At 37.7% G+C, this 21,682-nt stretch overlaps 2 protein-coding genes across 2 annotated transcripts in view; one reads left to right on the top strand and one right to left on the bottom strand.

The window, feature by feature from the left end:
* Positions 1-11,481, top strand: part of dpf3 (double PHD fingers 3) — a 29,456-nt gene extending 17,975 nt beyond the window's left edge. The window contains exons 4-11 of the mRNA XM_061706898.1: positions 527-660; positions 738-833; positions 996-1,068; positions 2,875-3,015; positions 3,208-3,336; positions 9,845-9,957; positions 10,141-10,222; positions 10,372-11,481. Of these exons, the coding sequence (XP_061562882.1) occupies positions 527-660; positions 738-833; positions 996-1,068; positions 2,875-3,015; positions 3,208-3,336; positions 9,845-9,957; positions 10,141-10,222; positions 10,372-10,439 (836 nt within the window). The 3' untranslated portion in view covers positions 10,440-11,481. The remainder of the gene's footprint in view (positions 1-526; positions 661-737; positions 834-995; positions 1,069-2,874; positions 3,016-3,207; positions 3,337-9,844; positions 9,958-10,140; positions 10,223-10,371) is intronic.
* A 1,929-nt stretch (positions 11,482-13,410) lies between these two features.
* Positions 13,411-18,831, bottom strand: LOC133464695 (protein LEG1 homolog). The gene is made up of 8 exons (XM_061746825.1): positions 18,370-18,831; positions 18,113-18,199; positions 17,241-17,314; positions 17,043-17,147; positions 16,720-16,838; positions 14,028-14,169; positions 13,852-13,948; positions 13,411-13,754 (listed from the first exon to the last, which is right to left on the bottom strand). Exons 1-8 carry the CDS (start codon positions 18,824-18,826, stop codon positions 13,603-13,605), a joined length of 1,233 nt encoding a protein of 410 aa, XP_061602809.1. The 5' UTR covers positions 18,827-18,831; the 3' UTR covers positions 13,411-13,602.
* Positions 18,832-21,682: the final 2,851 nt, after the last annotated feature.

Here is a 21,682-nt window from a genome sequence, read left to right as displayed (position 1 = left end):
AGGGGAGGGCAGAGAGTAAACGCTGGAGCAACATCTCCACGGAAATGAGCAAGGAAAAGGAGGAAAGCTCCAGTTGATTGCAAAGGGAGAAAATCATAGAAGGGTTCCAGTGATTGTTCACCTGGCCTGTATTAGCTTTTAGTAATGTTCAGACTTATAGTCTGCATTTACATGGTCAAAGCTTCTTTTATTACTGATGTCCGAACTGATGCTTTTATATAACTGCATAACACAAAGAAACTACGCTGACTGGGTGTGATATTCTAGTCCTCATGTAAAAGTGTCAATGTTGCAGCATGAAATGTAATGATAGATATTATAAACTTTTGCATGATAAACAAAACGTCTGTCTGTCTGTATGAGAGGTTTACAGTGCAGGTGGAACCTTTTTGTTGGCTGCTGGTATTTGCCTCCAAGAGCAAGTTCAGGGCAGCCAGCTGTGAGCAAAAAGCATGTTTAATAAAAACAGCACACCTGCCTTGCAATATTCAGACACATGTTATTCTGCCCCACCCTGCCTCTCCAGAAGCAGAGCTCGCCCCCAAGCGTGAGGTTCCACAGGGGGAGGCCACGGCCTTGGAGGCGCTCCTGAGAGCAGACAGCCTCCTCGAGAAGAAAAACGGCCTCACCAAGGAAGAGGAGACATTGTTGGAAATACAGGTATTTTAATGGTATGCTTTTTATATAATTTAAAGAATAAGTATAGACAGAGCTCACAGGGCATTTCCACTTTGTAGAGAGTCCTGGAAGCAGAGGAAAACGGCGACAGTTTCCATGACGATGACGACTTTGAGCTCGATACTCCAAAGAGGAAGAACAGGAACAGAGGCAAGGTGAGTTTCCAAGACCTGTTCTATCTGTGTTTGTGGTGAAAAGGGGAAGAATGATACAAGATCAAGCTTTGTTTCGCATGCTGTCACGGTCCATAGTGATGTCATCAATGCTGGAAGATGTATTTATCCCATTCATGATCAATATTGTGTGGTTACTTCCAGAGCAAAGGATCAACTCGGAGAAGGACAGAAGCCGTAAACGTTGACGACCAGGATAAACCTTACGTCTGTGACAGTAAGGAAAAAGAAAACCTATTTCAGTTTTACACTGTGCCATTCTGTGATGATTAGTTTCAACCTTACCAATAAGTTCACCGAAGCTCAGAGTATTTTGCAAAAGTGATTAATCTGTTTCCACAAGAGAATAGATGCAGAAGACATACTGTTTGTACTTTTCCTTCATCTTTCCGTCATGGCTCTCTTTTTGCCTGGTGCTCAGAGCAGTTTCTTGGAGCATGAGGAAGGAGTTTGCTGTTAATCCAGACCTGACTAGCATGCCACTGACTTTCGTTCTCTGAGAGAAACTCTGAGGGATGGATTGTGGACAGAGATGCTAACTGAAGCTCAGGAAAATTAAACTCATCCTCATTTAATGTCTCGTTCTGTCTTTTCCGTTATCGTTTGCTTTTGTGTCTTCTCTGTTTCAGATAGAAACAAACAAAAGCATAACTCAAAAAAGGCTGAAGAAGGTATCTGAACTTGTCACCATCTTTTCTTTGTAGGGGCTCCGTGAACTCTACCGTGATCATCCTTTTTGCTAACTGCCGTGTGGTGTGAAAATGGCTTTATGCATTGCTTTAAATGTAAAGCATTGCTTCTAATGCTTTTAAATGCTTTACACTAGTCAAAGCTTTTCTTTCTGGACTCTGCGCAGCACTAACGCTCTGTCATGTGCCTCCATAACTGCTTGTTGCAAATTGTGCTTGAGAGCTAGTTCAGCTGTCGCAGCGAGGAGGGATGCATGTGTCGTAGGTTGCTCTGCAGCTGCTGTCGTCCTCCACGGGGCTACTGCACACGTCTTTACATTGGGTGCATTCATTTGCTTGTTTATTTCTTGCCTGTGTTTTGAAGAAAAATATACCGTATTTTCTGGACTATAAGCCGCTACTTTTTTCATAGGTTTTGAACCATGCAGTTTATACAAAGGTGCGGCTATTCTGTGGATTTTTCTTCCACCGCTAGGGGGAGTGCTAACCGGAATTATAAAAAAAACCAAGACAAAATAAATGCAAAGAAGAATACGCTACTTCTTCTTTAGCAGATAGAAGTAGGTAGAAGCAGATTTCAAACAGATAAACGGATAAATAAATACTGGTTATTTTCTCTTGGTTCTGTCCCGTTTTAATCAGCAAAGTTGCTGTCGTGTTAAAAGGATCTATTTAGGTACAAACATGTACATCATTTACAGTTCAAAATCCTTCTGTACATGTAGTAAATATCTAATCTAACAACATAAATATCTGCGGCTTGCATATCTTTTTTTTTTAAATAAAATGGATGCAGCTTGTATGCAGGTGCGGCTTGTATATCTTTTTTATTGTTTTTTTAAAAATAGAGCGGATGCGGCTTATATACAGGTGCGGCTTATAGTCCAGAAAATATGGTACTTCTTTTTTTGGGGGGTCACTTTCAGCAGAAAATTTAACGTAGATGGTTGCTTCACGATCAATGTGCTCACAGTAAAGAACACAGGAACACAAAACAAAACATAATAGACTGTAGAATTCATAGCATAAATTAAGAAATGCCTACTTTTGATTTAGGACTTCAAAAATATTAAGTCTGAGAAATAGCTTTTTTTTAAATCTAGGCTTAGATGTTGCTCATATGAGCACTATTTGAAGGGATCTAACTTCAATTGTACTCTGATACCTATTCTTTGAAAAAAAAAAAGTAAATGTGTTGTTATATGATAAGTTTGCTGTCTGTTCCTATTTTGCTAGATTAATTTAGTTATATTGTCATTTATTTAATGCATTCAATGTCTTACCAGCATTAAATACTGCAGATTTCTAATGAGTCAGTGATATTATATCTTTAGTTTGTGGAAAGCGCTACAAGAACCGACCCGGCCTGAGTTACCATTACACCCACACTCACCTGGCAGAGGAAGAAGGTGAAGTGGAGGAGAAGGAAACAGAGATGCCTCCGAATTCTCCCCCGAGTACGGACCACCACAAACGTAAGGCGATACCTTGTACGTTGCCACAGAGAATGAGTACGGGCTTCCAAAAAAATATCACTCAAAAACTCCTCAATACACACAGCAGGAAGATCAGTGCGTGAAACTGTGGAAATAACACCGTCACGACCCAGATGGTCTCAGTATTCACAATGTTGCCTTCTCCTCACGTATATCCGTTCCCGCTGACAGCTCAGAAGGCCTCAGATGGCACCGTCATCCCAAACGACTACTGTGACTTCTGCCTGGGAGACCAGGACGCCAACAGGAAAACAGGGCAGGCCGAGGAGCTGGTGTCCTGCTCCGACTGCGGACGCTCTGGTGAGTCTGTAACTCTGAGAGTTAACGTTAAAGTCTCAGATTTAGTCATTTATTTACTACTCATTAATTCACCACAAGTGATTTTGGTGGCACAGCAAGAAAACACCACTGTCTTTTAAAGCAGTGTCTCCCAACCTGGGGTCCGCACCCCCCCTGGGGGGGCGCCTGAGATCTCTGGGGGGGAGCGAAACTTTGTCTGCTTTGAGGATATGCAGTTGTAAAAATTATATTTGCGCATGTTAAATAAATAAAAAATCATAATAACACACCTAATGGAATACAGTAATCCAAGTCTGTATAAACCCACTTAGAAATATATTTTGGTCATTTTAAAATACTAAGTTATTTATCAGGGTAAAAACTTAAAAATGTATTATTATATCATTATTCAGCATTTAATCATACTACTACTCCGACAGGTTGTTAAAGGAAAAATGTTAAAAAATTTTGCTCTCATATTAAAAGAGACATTTTTCAGAAATATTTGTATGTCCTTGCAATTATTTTTTGTGCGTATTTTATACACATTGGTGACACAAAAGGAAGGTGAGAAAAACAAAGTACAGGGTAAACCAAAGAGAAATGTATAAAAAAAAACATAATTAATGTTCATTTTTTCAATTAAATATTTTTAACGAATCACTTTACTCTTTTGGTGCTAGTACGTACGGGTCGGGGGCCCGGCTGGTCTTAGACACAAGTAGGGGGGCTCCAAGGAAAAAAGGTTGAGAACCACTGTTTTAAAGGATAGCTACAATGCTCTGCTTCAATGAGATGACACCTGGTTTAATGAGATTTTAACATAAAGCCAGCCAGCTAAGATAAAGCAACTTAAATGCTCAAGGCTGGTCAGCCATACCCATTCACTTCACAAAAATGAAATGGATCTGTACGCCTCATTCACAGTTATTTCCACTGGTACAAAATGGAGCAAACCAATCGTAGCAGGCTTTATGCGATGAGTCATACAGGAGGGTCCAAGAGCCACTATTTAAAAGTATCAGGATGGTTTCAAAATTGCTCATAACACATTGGTTCAACAGGTTTTCACTGCAAAAATGGACAGCAGTCATTCACTGGCGCTCCACCTCCACTCAACACCATTTTGGATGTCTTTTGTTGATACTAGCCTGGTTGTTGCTCTGCCTACATCACATGCGTTGTGTCTGTGATCCAGAGGAACCAGGATAATTCTTTGTATTGAAGAAGAAAAGATTTAGGATGGTTGGCCAGATTATATGCATGCAAGGACCAAAAGCTACCATTACATCCTTTTTTAAAAGAAAAAAAATACAAAGTGCCATATTATACAATTTTGACCCATATCAATCAAAAACCACAATGATAAAAAACTGTGTTAGATTGCGCAGTGCTCCAGTGAGCAGCCTGTTTAGCTCCATTGTAAAAAGAGAGGGTGCAGGTAAAGGGGCTTGCATGCAGTCCAGACCAGTCACATCATGAAAGAAAAGCAAAATATTCATGTTTTACAAAACTCTAGAATTTAGTTCCAAAATAAAGGCAGTTTTTGTAAAAGAAGAAATTGTGCAATACAATTGTAAAGATTCCTCTGTCACTGATAGCTTGAAATTCTAAATAAGAATATGTTGATAAAATAAAAAAACTAAATGTTGGCCGTGAAAATATGGTTTGAATAATTGTTTTTCAGTTTTAAATGACATTTTCATTGTTGGAACTTTCTCGTAGTAGATTGCTGTCATTGTTAAGATTGTGTACAGACTGAAAAAACTAAAGCTGAGCTTTAGAGGAGCTGATTATTCAAAACTAACTGTCCACCAGCCATAGCCACCGCTTTAATACTTTCTCATTTATCACGCTGCATGAAAAGATGAATCACGCTTCCCAAAAAGCCGAATAATTACAAGTAAATGTGTTCTCTGCTAGAGTCATGAGTTACTTTCTTTCTGCTCTACATCTCATCTCATCTTCCTTTTACCCTCAGCCCTTTTCATCTTTGTTCTTTGCTTTCTTGCAGTACTTATTTTTGTAATGTAGACGTAAAGAATTTCCCTGAAAAACACATATTTGATCCAATTTCAGACTCTGCCATTATACCATTATGTTTGAAAGAGTTTTTACATAGCACATAACTATAAAAGTTATCTGGTCCTTACTACAGTAGGTCTTGAATTTAGTTTTCTGTATGACGATGTTAACCTCAACATGATTGTGGAAGAACTTTAGCCCAGTAGTCTGATGTTTCCAGTCTTTACGATCGAGGTACAGACTTTACCTGGGCCTTTGCAACAACTAGGTTATTTTTTCTTTTATTTAGCTATTCTCCTGTGGATGCGCTCATGTTTTTGGGATCATTTCTGTATTCCCAGGCCTCAGTAATGATGGTTTAGAAGACTTTTGAGTTCATGGCGGACTCAGTAGCTCTAAGATACCCCGGATTTGTAGCCACAAAATAAGCTCAAAGCACCAACCTTCCACCGCCGGGCTTGACAGTTAGACAGTAAGAGTTGTTGTTTCAGTTATCCTGGTTTTGGATGGTGCCAAAAATTGACACTGTCCATTATGCCAGGTCAACTCTATTTTGGTTTCATCTGTCCAAAGGACTCTACAGATATATATGTCCAGTGGTTTCTTTAGATGCAGCTTTGCCAACCTTTCCCATGCTGCCAAGGTGTTTTTACAGAGAGGATGCTTTATCCCGGAAACTGTTTTCGACAAACCTCGCTTGTGCATTGGGTTTTTTTTTTTATTGTTTTACTGTGCAGTAACAAACATTAACATTCAACTTGCTGGAAGTCGCTCTCGAGTTTTCTCGGGTCTCGAGGATTGCATGTTTTGACCTTGATGTATAGACAACTCTGTAGACTGTTTTTCCATGTCAGACTAATCTTTTTCATTATATTCTGAAAGAGAAGAAATTGCCTTATAACTCATTACAGACTGATAGCAACAATTACATTTCCAAGGTCAGACTGCTGCCTTTCCTCCTGAAATCATATTAACACAACTGAATGCCAAAACATCCGTTTTTGCAGAGGTGCTCACACACATATGAACAATTAACGATTAACAGTACCTGCTGCTAATTAGTGGTTTTAGTTGCAGTTTGACATAATTGTACTTAAATGAAGACACCTTGTACTATGTCATTCATTGTTGTTCATCTGAAGTTGTTGTTAATTCATTTCATGCATTATTTCTGCAGATTTCGGTTGCATCTGCATATCTCATCAAAGCATTTTTTTTTAAAATCATCTGCTATAAAGAAGCAGAACATTTATTTCAGCAAGCAACTTTGTTAGAACAGCTGCCAGAAAGTGTGACCGTGTCTGTGTTGCTCTTATACTGATGTTTTCATGGTAGCTGGAAGAGGAGAAGTGAAGAATGATGGGAGGAAGCTGAGGGCTCGTGAAGAATTGTTTGGCACTGTGTCAGACAGCGAGGCATCCACGTTTCATGGCTTTGAAGATGCAGACCTGGAAGATGTTTTGTTTTCAGACAGGCTGTCAGCTGATAATAGAACACGATGGCAACAAAATTAATGTCCCAATTAAAAATGTTGATTTTGGCAACAAAGGAAGACATAAAAGATGGGCAAGGGACTGCAGTGGATCAACTTGAAAATAACTCGGATCATTTGAATTCTTGACTACAATTCTTTATGGAAAATTCTGACTCTCATAGATACAGTCCCTTTTTTTTGTTGCCGTCCTCACAGATTTTACTGCTTAATAGTTTAATAGCATTTTTTCATAAACAACAGCCAACAAAAATAAAAATCAAGATAACAATCTAAACATCATTACTAAACTCATTTTGCCATGAAGAGGTCAATAACACATACAGTATATGGTAAAAAGTGAAGAAGAAAAATATTTACATGGATTCTTGAGTCACTTCATTAACCTAAGTGGAAAGAGAAGTGAGATGTAAAAGAAACACAGGTGTCATCGATGAAATACTGGGAACAGGATGACCAGAAAAGCAAAGTTGTCATCGTCAACCAAACCTCAAACTTCAATCATTTCAAAGCAGTTGTAGATTTTTACTCCTCATTATTTTTGTAACCAAATTGCATTTAAGTTCTGCAGTTAATGAAATATAGTTGTCACGACCCCGGTTCAGCCAGGGACGGCAGGCCCTTTTAACTTTGAAAGTAGAGATGCCAGACGGCAGCAGCAGGTGGTGACGGTCGAGACACCATCCCATCAGCTTGAGCAGGAGGCGGCAGCAAAAGTAGACGGAGCCAATCCTTAAGATGCACTTAAACATCGGATTTGAATAGCGGGCACCAGCAGGCAGTCCTCAAAGGGTGTTGAAAGTACACACTCTTGATAAGGGAGCCAGGCGCCCCAGGGCCATAACAACAGTGACCAAGAAAACAATCATCTACTGCAAAAGTGAAGCACTGTAAAAATGGACAATATAGCATTCACTGGAACTGAAATGAAATTTTTGCTCGTCTTTATAAGTCATAAGTCCTTTCTGATACTTTAAAATTGCTGTGACTTCTGCAGGTAAAACACCGACTATTCATTTGTATTTCACACAAGTCCACTTCCAAAAAGTAAAAGGAAAAAAAAAACAAAAAAAATGAATGTCCGTTTAACCTTGTAAAGATCTCCATATATTTCTGTGTTTTATGATTTATGAGAGTTTTTCTAATAATGGAAGCATTTTATTTATATCTTGTAAAATAGACTGCGATTTCAGCGGAGCAGAGGACAAGGAAATCACTCATGTGACAGGAAGTAAATAAATGAACACCTAAACTATGTCCAGGCCTGATAGGATTTTGATTTGAAGCAAAAGCATTAATATATCATTTTTAGGAGCAGAGATGAGTTGTTTTAAGGGGGCGTTATAATTAATGGAGTGGTAGTTTAAAAATGCCAGGCAGCTTTAACATTTATGATATAAATTCTTTTAGTTTTCAGTATCTGATAGGGATTTTGATCAATGTTACTGCAGCTTTCCCAGTTCATATTTAAATTACTTTGTCCATAATTATGGCTTCCTCTTGGCTCACTTATACCCCACTGACACTAACAGAAAAATAGGTGTGTACACAATGCATCTGGCGTACTTAAAACATTTCTTATGCGCATATACACCGATCAGCCATATCATTGAAACAACCGAGTAGTATCATCTGTTTAGAATGAAATATACTGCTGGATAAACCTCCAGGCATTTGTTTGGATGCTACTTTGACATTTGCTTTAAAATGGCTTAAAATCAAGCAAGCCCCTTTGCAACAGCTGGTTTTTAAGGCAATGGTCTCCCCAACTGGACAAAAATGGCAGGATGCAGTGGAGTAAGACCGATTTGGTCCTGCAACGAACAGGACCCGAAGCATCTGGGGCCAAAGTCACCCTTAAGACACCCCTAAATGTCAGGGTTGCTTTGGTGGAAGAAGTGGTATCTCTACAATATTGTTTATCAAAATTTAAAGTTGTGTCGAGTCGGTTTATGTCAAACGTGTTTCTTCTTTTGCGACACATCAAAAGGAAGATTGCACACATACCTGCTTGTAGTCTGTTTTCCACACTTACTCACTCAATTTGTTGTTTAGGCGACTTTCAGTGCAAAAATGACTTACATTTGTCAACACAGAGAGTGCAGTTATTAGATAAAGCTCAGTGAAATGTGAAACATCTTAATTTTTACATGACGTCAGCTGAAGAATTGGAAAAATATTTTAACCAAGATGCTCTCAAAAACTCTTCTTTCCGCTCTGCCTTACCTCTGTACAATTGGGTATGGCAAGGTATGGCAGCCGCCACACCTTGGCTTCAAGGGAAAATGTAAATGTTTGTTTTTTAAATACATTTATGGAATTACTCTGTCTATTTGTATTGATTATTCTATTACTTAATACATATAAAATAACTACAAATGCAAATCAGAACAACATGATCGATTTCACAAGTTATTACACTGCAAAAACTCAAAATCTTAACAAGAATATTTGTCTTATTTCTAGTTAAAATGTCTATTTTTTAGTCAAAAAAATATCATTACATTTAAGACAAGACTCAAAAACTCAAAAAACAACAATTTTTACCTGTTTCAAGTAGATTTTCACTTAAAATAAGTAGAACATTTTTTTTGCTTGTAATGAGAAGATAAATCTTGTTCCACTGGCAGATTTTTCTACTTATTTCAATTGAAAATTTACTTGAAACAGGTGAAAATGGTCAAATAAGTTATTTTTCTAGCGATAACTCTTGTTTTAAGGGTAATGAGACTAAAAATGACTAAAAATGAGACATTTTAACTAGAAATAAGACAAATATTCCTGGTAAGATCTTGAGTTTTTGCAGTGTGAGCGAGACTGCATTTGAAAAAGTTCCAGTTTTCTTGACCACACAGATAAGCTACATAGCAGACTTCTGTGATGAGTATTTGCTGGACGTGTTGATTGATACTCTAGTTCTGTGACTCGTAACCTTGCCATACCTTAGCTTCGACTGAATTGACGCCACTGCCTCTGTATCTACATTATGTCGTCTCTGTCTCCCCCCCACAGGTCACCCTACATGCCTGCAGTTCACAGACAACATGATGCAGGCGGTGAGGACCTACCAATGGCAGTGCATCGAGTGCAAGTCGTGCAGCCTCTGTGGCACCTCGGAGAACGACGTAGGTTTCGCTGATGGGAGCTCCAGATGAGAACTCCTTATTTGGCTCCAGATGTTACAACTCTGAGGCACCAAAACGGACTTGTTTTCTACATTTTTTTCACCAAAGTCTAATGCAAATGTCCATCCTCAAGCGTGCCCTCTCCACCTTTGCCGTGTACTTGACCGTGTGCTTTCGTTGTAGGACCAGCTGCTGTTCTGTGATGATTGTGACAGGGGATATCACATGTACTGCCTGAAGCCCCCAATGACCAAGCCTCCTGAAGGTGAGACCCATTCTCATAGGTTTTATTTAACACACTGATGCTCCATGTGTCGTGTATGGTATGTTTTAAGCAAAGGCTGCAGCTACCTTATAAGGAAAAAGGTGACAGATTGAAGAATGAAATCTGTTTCTGTGTCTCTCTGTGTGCAGGAAGCTGGAGCTGTCACTTGTGTCTGGATCTGTTAAAAGACAAGGCGTCAGCCTTCGGCGAAGCATAAACCCCCATAAATCACTCACACACGTGGAATATGTGTTTGTACATATAGAATAAGTGTTTGACATAACATTCACAGTTAGAAAGACTGAGACTAAGACGGATTCTAGACCCACACACAAACACAGACAAGTCTTCAAACACATGCACGCACACATTCCAGTGCATTAGCAGGCTCAGGGCAGTTTCCTGTGTGAGGTGCAGCGACCCTCTACCTCTCATATAACCATGCAACACTCAGCAGATGCAAATGCCATCAGAGTGCAGTTTTGACCACAATTCAGCTAAGAGCAGGTCTGCTGTTCAGTCCTTTCTCTACCTCACCACCCAGAAGACGGCAAGAAGCCAACGCGTGACTCTTGGCGGCCAATACTGTGCAGCGCAGTGCGTGTGAAGTACATGTTTATTTTACAGCAAACATTTTAAAGTCTCTGGACATTATCCGTGCTGATTAAAATTTATTGGGATACGATGGGATGTGTATGTGGAAGGTATTTGCTAAAGCTGTGTCACTTCCTTCCTTTGCTGCTGTTGATCTCCAGCCGGGGAACCTGAGTGAGTTTGACTGATGTTTGTTTAAATCTCTCCTTCCAGCTCCGCTCCTCTCCCATGTTTAGACTTCACAGTGACGTCCCTGTTTCATATCTGGACAGACACTGTGCTGGTAGTTATCCCATTTTTCACAGGTTTTTGTCAAGCTTTGTGAAATTTATATCCGCTGCTCAGAGGAAATGGGGGACAAGGCAGCCTTGACTATCTTTCTTTTTGGAGCCAGGTGATATGTTTCACCTAGATCTGTTTTCTTTATCTTTAACAGTTGCTCCGGGTGACGCTTGGCAAGCGATTTTGAATTTCTATGCATTGAATGATACACTCATTTATGCATTGCAGATGATGGTTCAGTGTAGCTGTCAAGGAGATCCTTGTTTCTGTGAATTAGTAGACCGTTTTTGTTTCAATACCACCAACATTTTGAATGATAAATATGAAATAATATTATATGAACATGACCAGAAAATTTCACACAATATTCCGGTGTTCAAATGAAAAATTGAACACTCTGTCCAGAAAAATACACAATACGTTCACCAGTTCTTTTAATGGCGAATTGAAAATCCTCCTTTGCGATCAATTCCAGCAGTTTTAGTGGAGCATATCAGCTGAATTTGCTGCAAGTGTTATCACAAAAACAAACATTTAATTTAAATCAATTGGCTGCAGTGAAATGAGCAGCTGATAGAATAAAATTGTGAATATTTACAGCCTCAGTAATGAAAGTCATGTTACTGTAGGCAGCTTGCATTGGAGAAGATAACACATGCTGATTACATTGCAGTTTCTCTTGATTTTTGTTTTATTCAAATAAACTTAAAAAAAATCCAAACAATTTTTATGCCTAATCCTTAAATCAGTTGGTTCAGATTTTTCCAGGCTTTTAGAAATCTATGATTGCCAAACACAGTAATTTGACATTTCCTCTGCAGTGGATGAGACCAACCAGCAATGCCGGTGTTTCATAACTTCAATTCATCTGTTATATAAGAAAGAAAAACAAAAAGTTTTATAAAACAGTTTTATAGCTTCTCTACAGTTTACAGTCTGTTTCCCAGCAGAGGGCCCCAGCCCCCGGATTGGGAGGCACTGCTCTGACAAATCCATCCCAACATGATTATTATCGATCACTGAAGCTATATATATCCAGAGGAAATTATATTTACCGGTGAATCACTTCAGAATACTGTTACAGCTATTGTGTATTTATTCATGCTAGAATATACAGGATTCCACAGTATGATTTTCTTGTTTCATGCAAAACTGAGGACTTTAATGTTTAACCCATGCATTTATGGGTTTTTTGTTCAGAGCAAATCCCACAAATTGATTCTGATTGCAAAAAGTGAGGGAAAAGTCACAAATAAGCTCCAAAAAGAAAGTAAACAACCTCAAAGGCCTCCCATGATACATTCCATGAGAAGATATTACATTTTGCATAGCTGTTTTGTTATTGTGAGTTTGTACTTGATATTGTTTTTCCACAGACAATCATAAGTTCGAATAGATTTATGTTAAAAACATAAAAATAATTTCTTGTGCTTTTCTATGGAAGATATAATGACTTTTGTGTCCCTTCAAAGATTGATGTCATGTTAATATGATGCCATCGCCGCATTGAGTATAAATATGTGTAGTATTTTGATAAATGGTAATTTTTGTGTTTAAATAAAGACTTCTCCACAATTCTTGTTTCCCTGTGTGTAATCTATTCCCTTTTCTTTTCCTTTTTTTTTCATTGGCTGTTCTCATGTAGCCTATTATTCCATTACGAAGGAAACGCTGGTGCTGTAACACAAAAAGGTAGTGAACTTTTCCGTTCCCAGACACATGACCTCCTCCTCTGTTAATGTGGCAACATCTCTGTGGATGGATGGCCTTTCCAGAGGCTTCAAAAGAAATATTTATTTTCTAGTATTGTCAAATGTACAACTGAAATTATTCCATGTTTCTGTCATCACTTCTACGGAAGTAAAGGTAAAGAAGCAATGTCACTTCTGACCACACAGAGTCAGCATTATCCCTGTAGTGAACTATCCGTCCTATTTATAGTGGAGTGATGGATGGAAAGCATATTTAGTTTAGAGTCACAAGCAATTCGATAAATTCAAGAATTAAAACATGTTGTATCTGAAAGCTGTACATTACATTACATTAGGGTTTAGCTGCACCAGACTTAACCCATAAAAGCATTCAGATTCACAATTCTGACTAAAGTTGCAGTCTGGCAGTGTAAACTTACACCCATTTTATAAGTTAAATGTAAGAATGATTTGTGCACTGTACATAGAGTCAACAAATTATTACTTTTTGGATGTGTAAAGTTGAATTTGCAAAGTATGAGATTTTGCTGTCTTCTTAAGAGTAGCATATTTTATAAGACCTTCAAAATAAGTGTTAAAAAACCCAAAAGACATTAAAAGTGAGGGTTTCATGATGGTTTATTAAGACACATGTGCACACGAATGTGACAAGAACAAAGACATGTGGATACAGTAATCTGGAACTGCCTGTTCATTCCCACCCTCCAGGTGATGACTGTGCTGACCTGTGGTGAGAAAGTGTATCACCATTGAAGGAGTTGCTTTCTCTCAGATTTCTTGGCTGTGTTTGTCTCAGCAGCTTGTTGTCATTCCAGTGATGATGCTCAGGAAGGTGCTTGTAGCAAAGCTCTTGTTGAGTAACAGCTGCTCCAGCAAGTCTTTGCCTTTCTCTCTTGATGTCACTGAACACATGGCCCTTTTCCACAGACGCAGCAGCGAGCCACCTGCAGGTAAATGTGAAAATTGTCACGCGGGAACCCTTATAAATCAGTTTTCAGAAAATATGGTACTTTTTTTTGTTTAGGGATTTGTGTGTCCTACCAAGAAACCTGTCGATGTTTCTCATCCAAGTGAAGATGGACAGTGAGTGGTTCTCCTCCTGACTCAGATCAGCAATGTTTGGTGCCTTATCACCTTCCTGAAGGACGGAGCATATAAATAAATGTATGTAAGTAACAAAAATGATTCGAGATAAAAGCTGATGAATATGTATGTACCTTTAAAATTCGACTCGGCAGAGGTGTCATAAACATGGCAGATTTCTCCAAGCTGGCCTGGAAATGAGCTGCAGATACATACTCTGCTGAGTTCAACCAGTTGTTGGCAAATGATACCTCCTCAGAGGAATAATGGCTCTGCCTAAAGGAGAGGACAAGAGGGAGGCGGGAACAGATATGATAGAAATTGGTCTGTCTTTTTTGAAAATCTTTTTTCTTTTTAACCACTTTATGTAGTAATGTTATTTCTGGCTCCATAAGGGCATATGGATCTGTCGTGCTGCTAAAAGAGCCCTAATGAGTGGGGGTGGGCCAGTATGTCTTGTAATATCTCTTTGTCCCAGTAGAGGTAGACTTATTTGTGTTCTAACAGTGTTCCTGAAATAGGGGGTACCCCTCGGGGTACATACAAATACTCCAAGAGGTACTTCAGACTGAAAAGAAATAGTGAAAAAAAAAAGATTTGTTCAAATTTCATCAAAACTATTATAGGATAAATATATATATATATATATATATATATATATATATATATATATATACATATATATTTTAAATATCTTTTTATTGTTTTATAGTAGGAGCCCCGACAAGCGTTGACAAAACAAAGCAAGAGAAAAGAAAAAAAAACAAAAAAAACAAAAAAAACAAAGAAAAAAAAAATCCAAACATAGACAAAAAATAAATGCAGACAATGGTTAATAAATACAGTGAATACATGAGATAGCAGCTAAAATAATGATAAAATATTTTAATAAAATAGAAATGTATATTTATAAATGTATATTTATAAAATAAATGTTATGTTCAGTATTTAATATCAATCTCCTAAAAGTAATCCCCAAATTCTTCCCCGTTCTGGGATGATTTGATCCACCCAACAAAGTCTACCTCTAGTGGGACAAAGAGGTATTACAAGACATATTATATCACCTCTCAATCACCTGCCTCAGCCAAAACTAACAATAGAGTCGTGGTTGAAAAGTAGCAGCAATGATGCTAAAAATACAGTAGAACAAGTTTCAAAGATTTTGAAATTGCAGCTGGCAAAATACAGCAAGTATTTGGAAGAACACATTTCCGTGGGATGTATGTCCACGAGCTGTAGCCCATTGAAGGCTTTGTGTTATTTTTGGGGGGAGATATTAGCGAATAGCTATATGAAACCAGCAGATCTCCAGCGGCATCTTACTACAAAACATGGATGTCATGTTGATAAACTACCCGAGACCTTTAAGAGGAAACCGTCAGAATTCAGGTCATCACAAGAGACAGTGAAATGCTTCCACGACATCAGCCGAGGCCCTGGAGGCCTCTTATGCTGTATCTTTGCATGTAGCTGAAGCCAACAAACCATTTACTATCGCTGAAGATCTGTCCCCTCCAGCTGCTGTTTTAACAGCAAACCTTTTCATAAATGTATCTTATTTTTGCACTTTTTATGAGAAAGCTTTGCTATACGAATTAGGTTGATGATTTAATTTGTGTGAATACATTTATATGTATGATTAAGTTAATCATTTTATCTTAATTTCTTTGAGCAAATTTTTACAAAGATCTTAAGAGAGGGCACTACAAGTTAATGATTTTTTTATTTAAACTTTTTTAATTATTTTTATTTGGACAAGTCTATGACTGAAAAACGTTTGAGGAACGCTGCTCTGACACGACTTTAGTGTGATACGGTGCCCTCATGTGGCCATAAATGATATTCCTGCATGGAGTGGACTAAATATATTAAAGTTACTATGAACTTGTATTTAGCATTAATATTCCTTGCAATATATTTTGCAAGGTGTACAACAGCAGAAAGTATTTTTGTTGATATTCTTAATAATACTTAAAGGCTGCCGAAAGAGCAAAGCTCTACTGTAGCGGACTGTGCTTGGTCAGGCCTTTGATAAGACCAGTCAGAGAAGGCTGGTCTTTATTGGGAGGTGGTATTATTTCTTGCCCATACTCATGTATTTATTTCTTACAGTAAAAATGAGACCAAACAAATAGCAATCCAGAAAGCATTTACGAGATTGTTAAGAAAAAGAATGAAGCAAGGTAATTACTATGTTCCCAAGGCCTATGCTCCTCAGGTTCGCATGACGGAAAATAATTAATAAGCCCCAAAATCTACATTTGTTTTAGATAGATAGATAGATAGATAGATAGATAGATAGATAGATAGATAGATAGATAGATAGATAGATAGATAGATAGATAGATAGATAAATAGATAGATAGATAGATAGATAGATAGGAAAATAGATGGAAAAATACAACTGTGGTCATATTTTTCAAGAATTTTGGTTTCCATTATTTGCAAAACTGGATAATTTTTCCAAAGGGGACCAATGAGTATCTCTATTTTCGAACTTGTGCCTTATATGTATGTATGTGTATGTATATATAGTTTGATATCGCTGTTGCTGCCATTATATATTTTTTTAATTTATTTTTTTATTTTTTTTAATATTTATTTAATTTTGTTCTCCCTTAATGTATGTTTTTTTTTTTTTTTTTTTTTTTTTGTTTTTTGTTGTTTTGTTGTTTTTTTCCCCTAGCGTAATTATGGAGAGGGTAGGAATGTGAGTAGAATAGAAAAATCGTGAATGTGATAATGTGAATTGTGAAAATTATTGTGAAATAAAAAGATATATATAAAAAAAAAAGATAGATAGTAAGTAAGTAAGTGCTGTACCTGGCATTGCAGGCTGCAGAAGCATATGTTGAAGCCATTTGAGCCTGCCAGTACATACCAAGGAGTGAATCCTTCTTCTCATTTTCAGGCAGAGTAGATTCAGCATAAGTCTTGACAGCCTTAAACGACACACCCAGACACCATTAAAGACATCTTTCAGCAATTTAGCCTTGCAGTTCTACATGAAACATGGGTCAGCATATGCAGGTTCTATAGTATATCACAAGTTTCTCGGATGATCATACTGTGTGTTTGTTGCACTTTTGTATGCACCCTTTCAGACCACAATAAACATTTTATCAGTTACAGTGTTTTCCTGATACCTGAAAAAAGACATCCCACTTTGACATGGCATCAGGGTACCGAGTTAAACAGTCAGAGTAGGTTGTGCAAAAGTCCTCTACACCTTCGGGCACCTGCAGCTGGACCTGAAAATGTAATAATTTAAATTTTGATAGTGAATATCAATTAAATATTGACTTTTTTATGTTTGAGTGATGACATAAAGGCACCACAAGTACCTGAATATCTGGTCCAAAGAAGCCCTGTTGTGCAGCAGACAAGAAGGGAAATGTAGAAGTGAAGTAGTTCACACCTGGACAAAAGGAAAGAGCTGCTTGGTCATCCCTGTGTGCGTTTGTGTGCATTTATATGCAGAGGTGTCAAAAGTATTCACATTCATTACTCAGGTAGAAGTATAGATACTAGAGTTTAAAAATACTCCTGTACAAGTTGAAGTATCAACTCAAGTTTTTTACTCAAGTAAAAGTATAAAAGTACTGGTTTCAAAACTATTTAAAGTATAAAAGTAAAAGTAATGTAAGGGGGAAAAAAAGCCATGAAGGACAAAAGCCATTGAAAATGAATGCATCTTAGTATAATGCAAATATATTAAAGAACCATATATGTGTACTATTGAGCATTAACATGTGTTTCAGAGAGCAGGAGATATGATGACTAGTTGCCTATAAGTATTGTAATGGTGCAAAAAGTCAAACTTCAGAGGCATGTTATCATTTATCCTAACCTTTATTGGAATGTACATCCAAGTTGAGTTGCAGGAATCTGAGGGAACGGATGTAAGAACAAAACTGGACAAGAACATCTAAAACAACCCCAACCAAATTCACTCTATCCGGATGGAGCAATTTAACTGGATAGTTTTTTTTTAAAGGCCGAAATTAAATAGAGTAACGAGGCTGGTTTTAAAATGTAAGGAGTAAAAAGTACAGATAATTGCGTGAAAATGTAAGGAGTAAAAGTAAAAAGTCGTCTGAAAAATAATTACTCCAGTGAAGTATAGATAACCAAAATTTCTACTTAAGTAAGGTTATTAAGTATTTGTACTTTGTTACTTGACACCTCTGTTTATATGTTATTGTATCGTACTTACAGCCCCACCAGCTCTGAGTGGAAATGCACATAGGATCCCCTGTTTGCAGGCCGCAGGTTGTTGTTCCAGTTGGGTCAACAAGACGTCCTACAGAAACAACAAATTATCAGCTCATGTCGAGATCCTTTGGTGCCTCACAGCATTAACATGTTATCTTTGTTCAGGTCTGCAAAGAATCAACATGTTTGAGTGGATCTAGTATTATAAATTAAACTTAGCTATCTGTATGAGGTGTGAACCTTTTAAGGAGGTCTTACCTGAAGTTAACATCCATCCAAGCTGGAGCGGCAGCCCCCAGAGTGGACCGTCAGTGGGGCCTGTCCCCATTGATCCCAGGTATGGATCTGTAACAGCTATCAGCAGGCGGTAAAAACTTTGGCGGTTGAGGAAATTCCAGGGATCAGGAGACACAATCCCATTTTGCGATGGCAATTCACTCACTTCACTGGCTGTTTGTGCCCAAAGGATGGGCATGCCGTTTTCTAGGATAACAGCCGATCTGCTTAGAGACACCACACAGGCCAGGAGGAGGCCGAGGACCGCCGGACGCAACATGACCCAGGTCTTGGGACTGCGGGGAGCGGAAGAGTCAAGAATGAGCACTCTGGCCTGAAACTTGTTTGAGACGCAAAGGTTGTGTCCTCTCTCTTCCCTCACCAAAATGCAACAATCAAACACACGAATGAGCATGGGACGTTTTAGCCCATGTGACATGTGGTTTGATAGCCTCCCCCATAGACAGAAAGATAAGAGAATCTATGTACACAGAGCTCAATATGGTCCAAATACCCAGAAACCTCTGTGACCAAAGTACAATTGTCCCTTCATTTTAACATATATTAGCTCTTGGGCCTTTTTTTAACACACTTCCAATAAAAAAAAAAAGTCTAAAAAAAGGTGAACCCACAGAGTTAAAAAAATGAAAATGTGCAGATTTTTAGGCGGATTTGTAGATATAGATGTTACAAAGTCAGACATTGACTTAAAACCTAAAAAATTAATGGATATTTCATTCAAGTTGAAACATCATATCATATCTGCCAGTCAAAGCAATATATTGGTTCGAAGGAGGTGAGCCGATTCTTTTTTGAGAACCTGAAGTGAACTTTGATCCATTAAGTTATTTACACGTAGAAACTATATGGACAAAAGTATTGGAAAAGTTTACAGGACCATCGTGTGGAGTCTGTGACTCAAATCGTTTGGTTAACCCGTATGAACTTTGATGTGCTAACACAGTTCCATGCTTAGATTACACATTAGAAGATCTTCAGCAACAACATAACAACATTTCAGGCTGTCAGCAGTGGCACCTAAGGATAATGTCTGGTTCATCGTTGTATCCGCTGTTTTATGCTCCATCTACACTATAAGGACATGTTTTCAAAATGTTTTAAATCTCAGAGACTGATAATTTAGTGTTGCTTTGTTAAATACATGCAGTCCCTGAGAGGACACCTCAACATGTAAAGAATAAAATTCCAGTTTCCTCCAGTTTCCTCATACCCAGCAGATATGCTCCAGATCTGTATTTTCTTTGGTCTTTTAGTGGCCACGCCTGTCTCTTTCAACACGGACCTTAACCCATATCAAAGCTACCTTGAGTCATTTGGACCTCATCTGGCTCATACAACAAAAGCCATGAATCATGTTGGCCCAGCTCATGACCTTTGGGCCACATCTGGCCAACATAACACCTTCCAGTGCCATTATTGAGTGCCAGATTTAGCCTTTATTTGGCTCAAATGTCACAAGCAAAAGTTTTTATAGGAAAATTGCAGTCTTTGGAGTATTCAATTCAGTTCAATTCAAAATACTTTATTAATCCCGAAAGGAAATTGATTTTCCAGTACAACTGGTTGTAATTATTTTCCTGTAATAGACAGGCAACCTGTTTGTGGTTACCAACATAAATATAAAGTTTACTGTGTAAGCTTTTTTCTTTTGAACTTCATCAAGTGTTTGAACAGTGTGCAACTGGTGAAGTGTATATAAACTGTACTAACAAATGGATTGCGTGCAAGAATGTTAGACAAATACTTGGCTTCTGTAACCAATCTGGCCACTTTAGGCCCTTTAACTAATAATAATCCTAGATTTAACACTTAAAGAACCATTTTCCAGCTCTGTGTTTCACTGCATAGTGAAGCCATCTCTTTTATTTCTGATTGTTATTCTTTTGTTATCCTAAGTCAAGCCACTGACGTCATCAATTAACCAAATCAGTAGTGAAATGTTCTTCCAGCTCTGCTTGTTTTGTCTATTTCTTTTATTTATTTGGTTTGTTGATGTATCCTTTTACCCTTCCTATCTTCATAACTTCTATTGTTTCTTTTTTTTATATCAATAGCTGAGCATATCTTCTGTTTTTGTTCTTTGTTTCTTCTTTAATAAAGTTATATTAAAAAAAATTCTTCCAGTTCTCTCTTGGACCTTTTTCTACCTTCTTTCTTTTCCCCTTTTTTGTGGCTGGTGTTTGAGATTTAGATGTTATGTCTATTTATTTCATTTAAATATAGGATTTACAGCTTTGCAGAACTTTGCATTTAGTTTTTCATCAACAAGGCCCGGGACCCCCCTCTTCCCCGTCTACCACAGACTGTCCCCCCACCCCACTCTACATTACATTAACGTAAAGACTCCACTCCTGACCTTATGCGTCACATTAACGCACACCCCAGGTCACCTCATGTACATTTTCTTTCCTACAGACTCATTGCTCAGGCACTTTAGAACCAACTTGTTGTACATTTTTTCATTTAATATTATTTTCTCTTTTGTATTGCACCAATCACCACAACAAATTCCTTGTGTGTGTTAAACTACTTGGCAATAAACTTCTTTCTGATTCTGATTCTGATTCTGATTCTGATTATTTAAAGTAGTTTGTGCATTTTTCTGACAATTGTGTGACTCATGCATTCATTTTAAGATGAAAACTGTATGAAAACGTCCTGTATTTCAAGGAGCCTAGACATGTGGACGACTCTTCATGTCGTGTTTGTAATTGTTTTGTTTTTTTATTTATTTAAATCTTGAAATACAATGAAAAATAAAGAACAAAGGCAACATACAGATACCGAGATTCCTGCACCAAATTGAAAAGAAATAAACAAAAGAATATATATATATAAAGGACAGTTGAATGTAAATTAAAAAGATAAATAAAAATAAAAACATGTGCGAGAGTAGGTTTCATGTAAACAAATTCAGCGATTTACAGATGCCGATGGTCTTTTGTGCCTTTGTATTTTTTGATGAGTAGATCGTCCTCATATAACCCTATGTTCAAGTTCTTTTTTAAGTACCAGGAGTTCAGGCTTTCTGTGGATGAATTTGCACTTATGTATGTGAAACTTTGCTAAAAATAAAGACAGATTTATAAAAAAAGAAAGCGTCCCTATCTTTGTGATTAAAATTATGAAAACCAAAAATAACATTCTTAAAATAAAGATGAAAATCAGAAAAGACACAATAAACAATATACTTGTGGAAGTCCCTCCATAATTTATAAGTGAGTTCACATGACCAGAATAAGTGAGAATATGTTTCAGGATGCCCTTTGCAAAA

The sequence above is a fragment of the Cololabis saira genome, chromosome 18 (assembly GCF_033807715.1).
Source record: "Cololabis saira isolate AMF1-May2022 chromosome 18, fColSai1.1, whole genome shotgun sequence".
Lineage (NCBI taxonomy): Eukaryota > Metazoa > Chordata > Actinopteri > Beloniformes > Belonidae > Cololabis > Cololabis saira.
The sequence above is the reverse complement of the archived record's forward strand: the minus strand, read 5'-3'. Positions and strand labels throughout refer to the sequence as shown.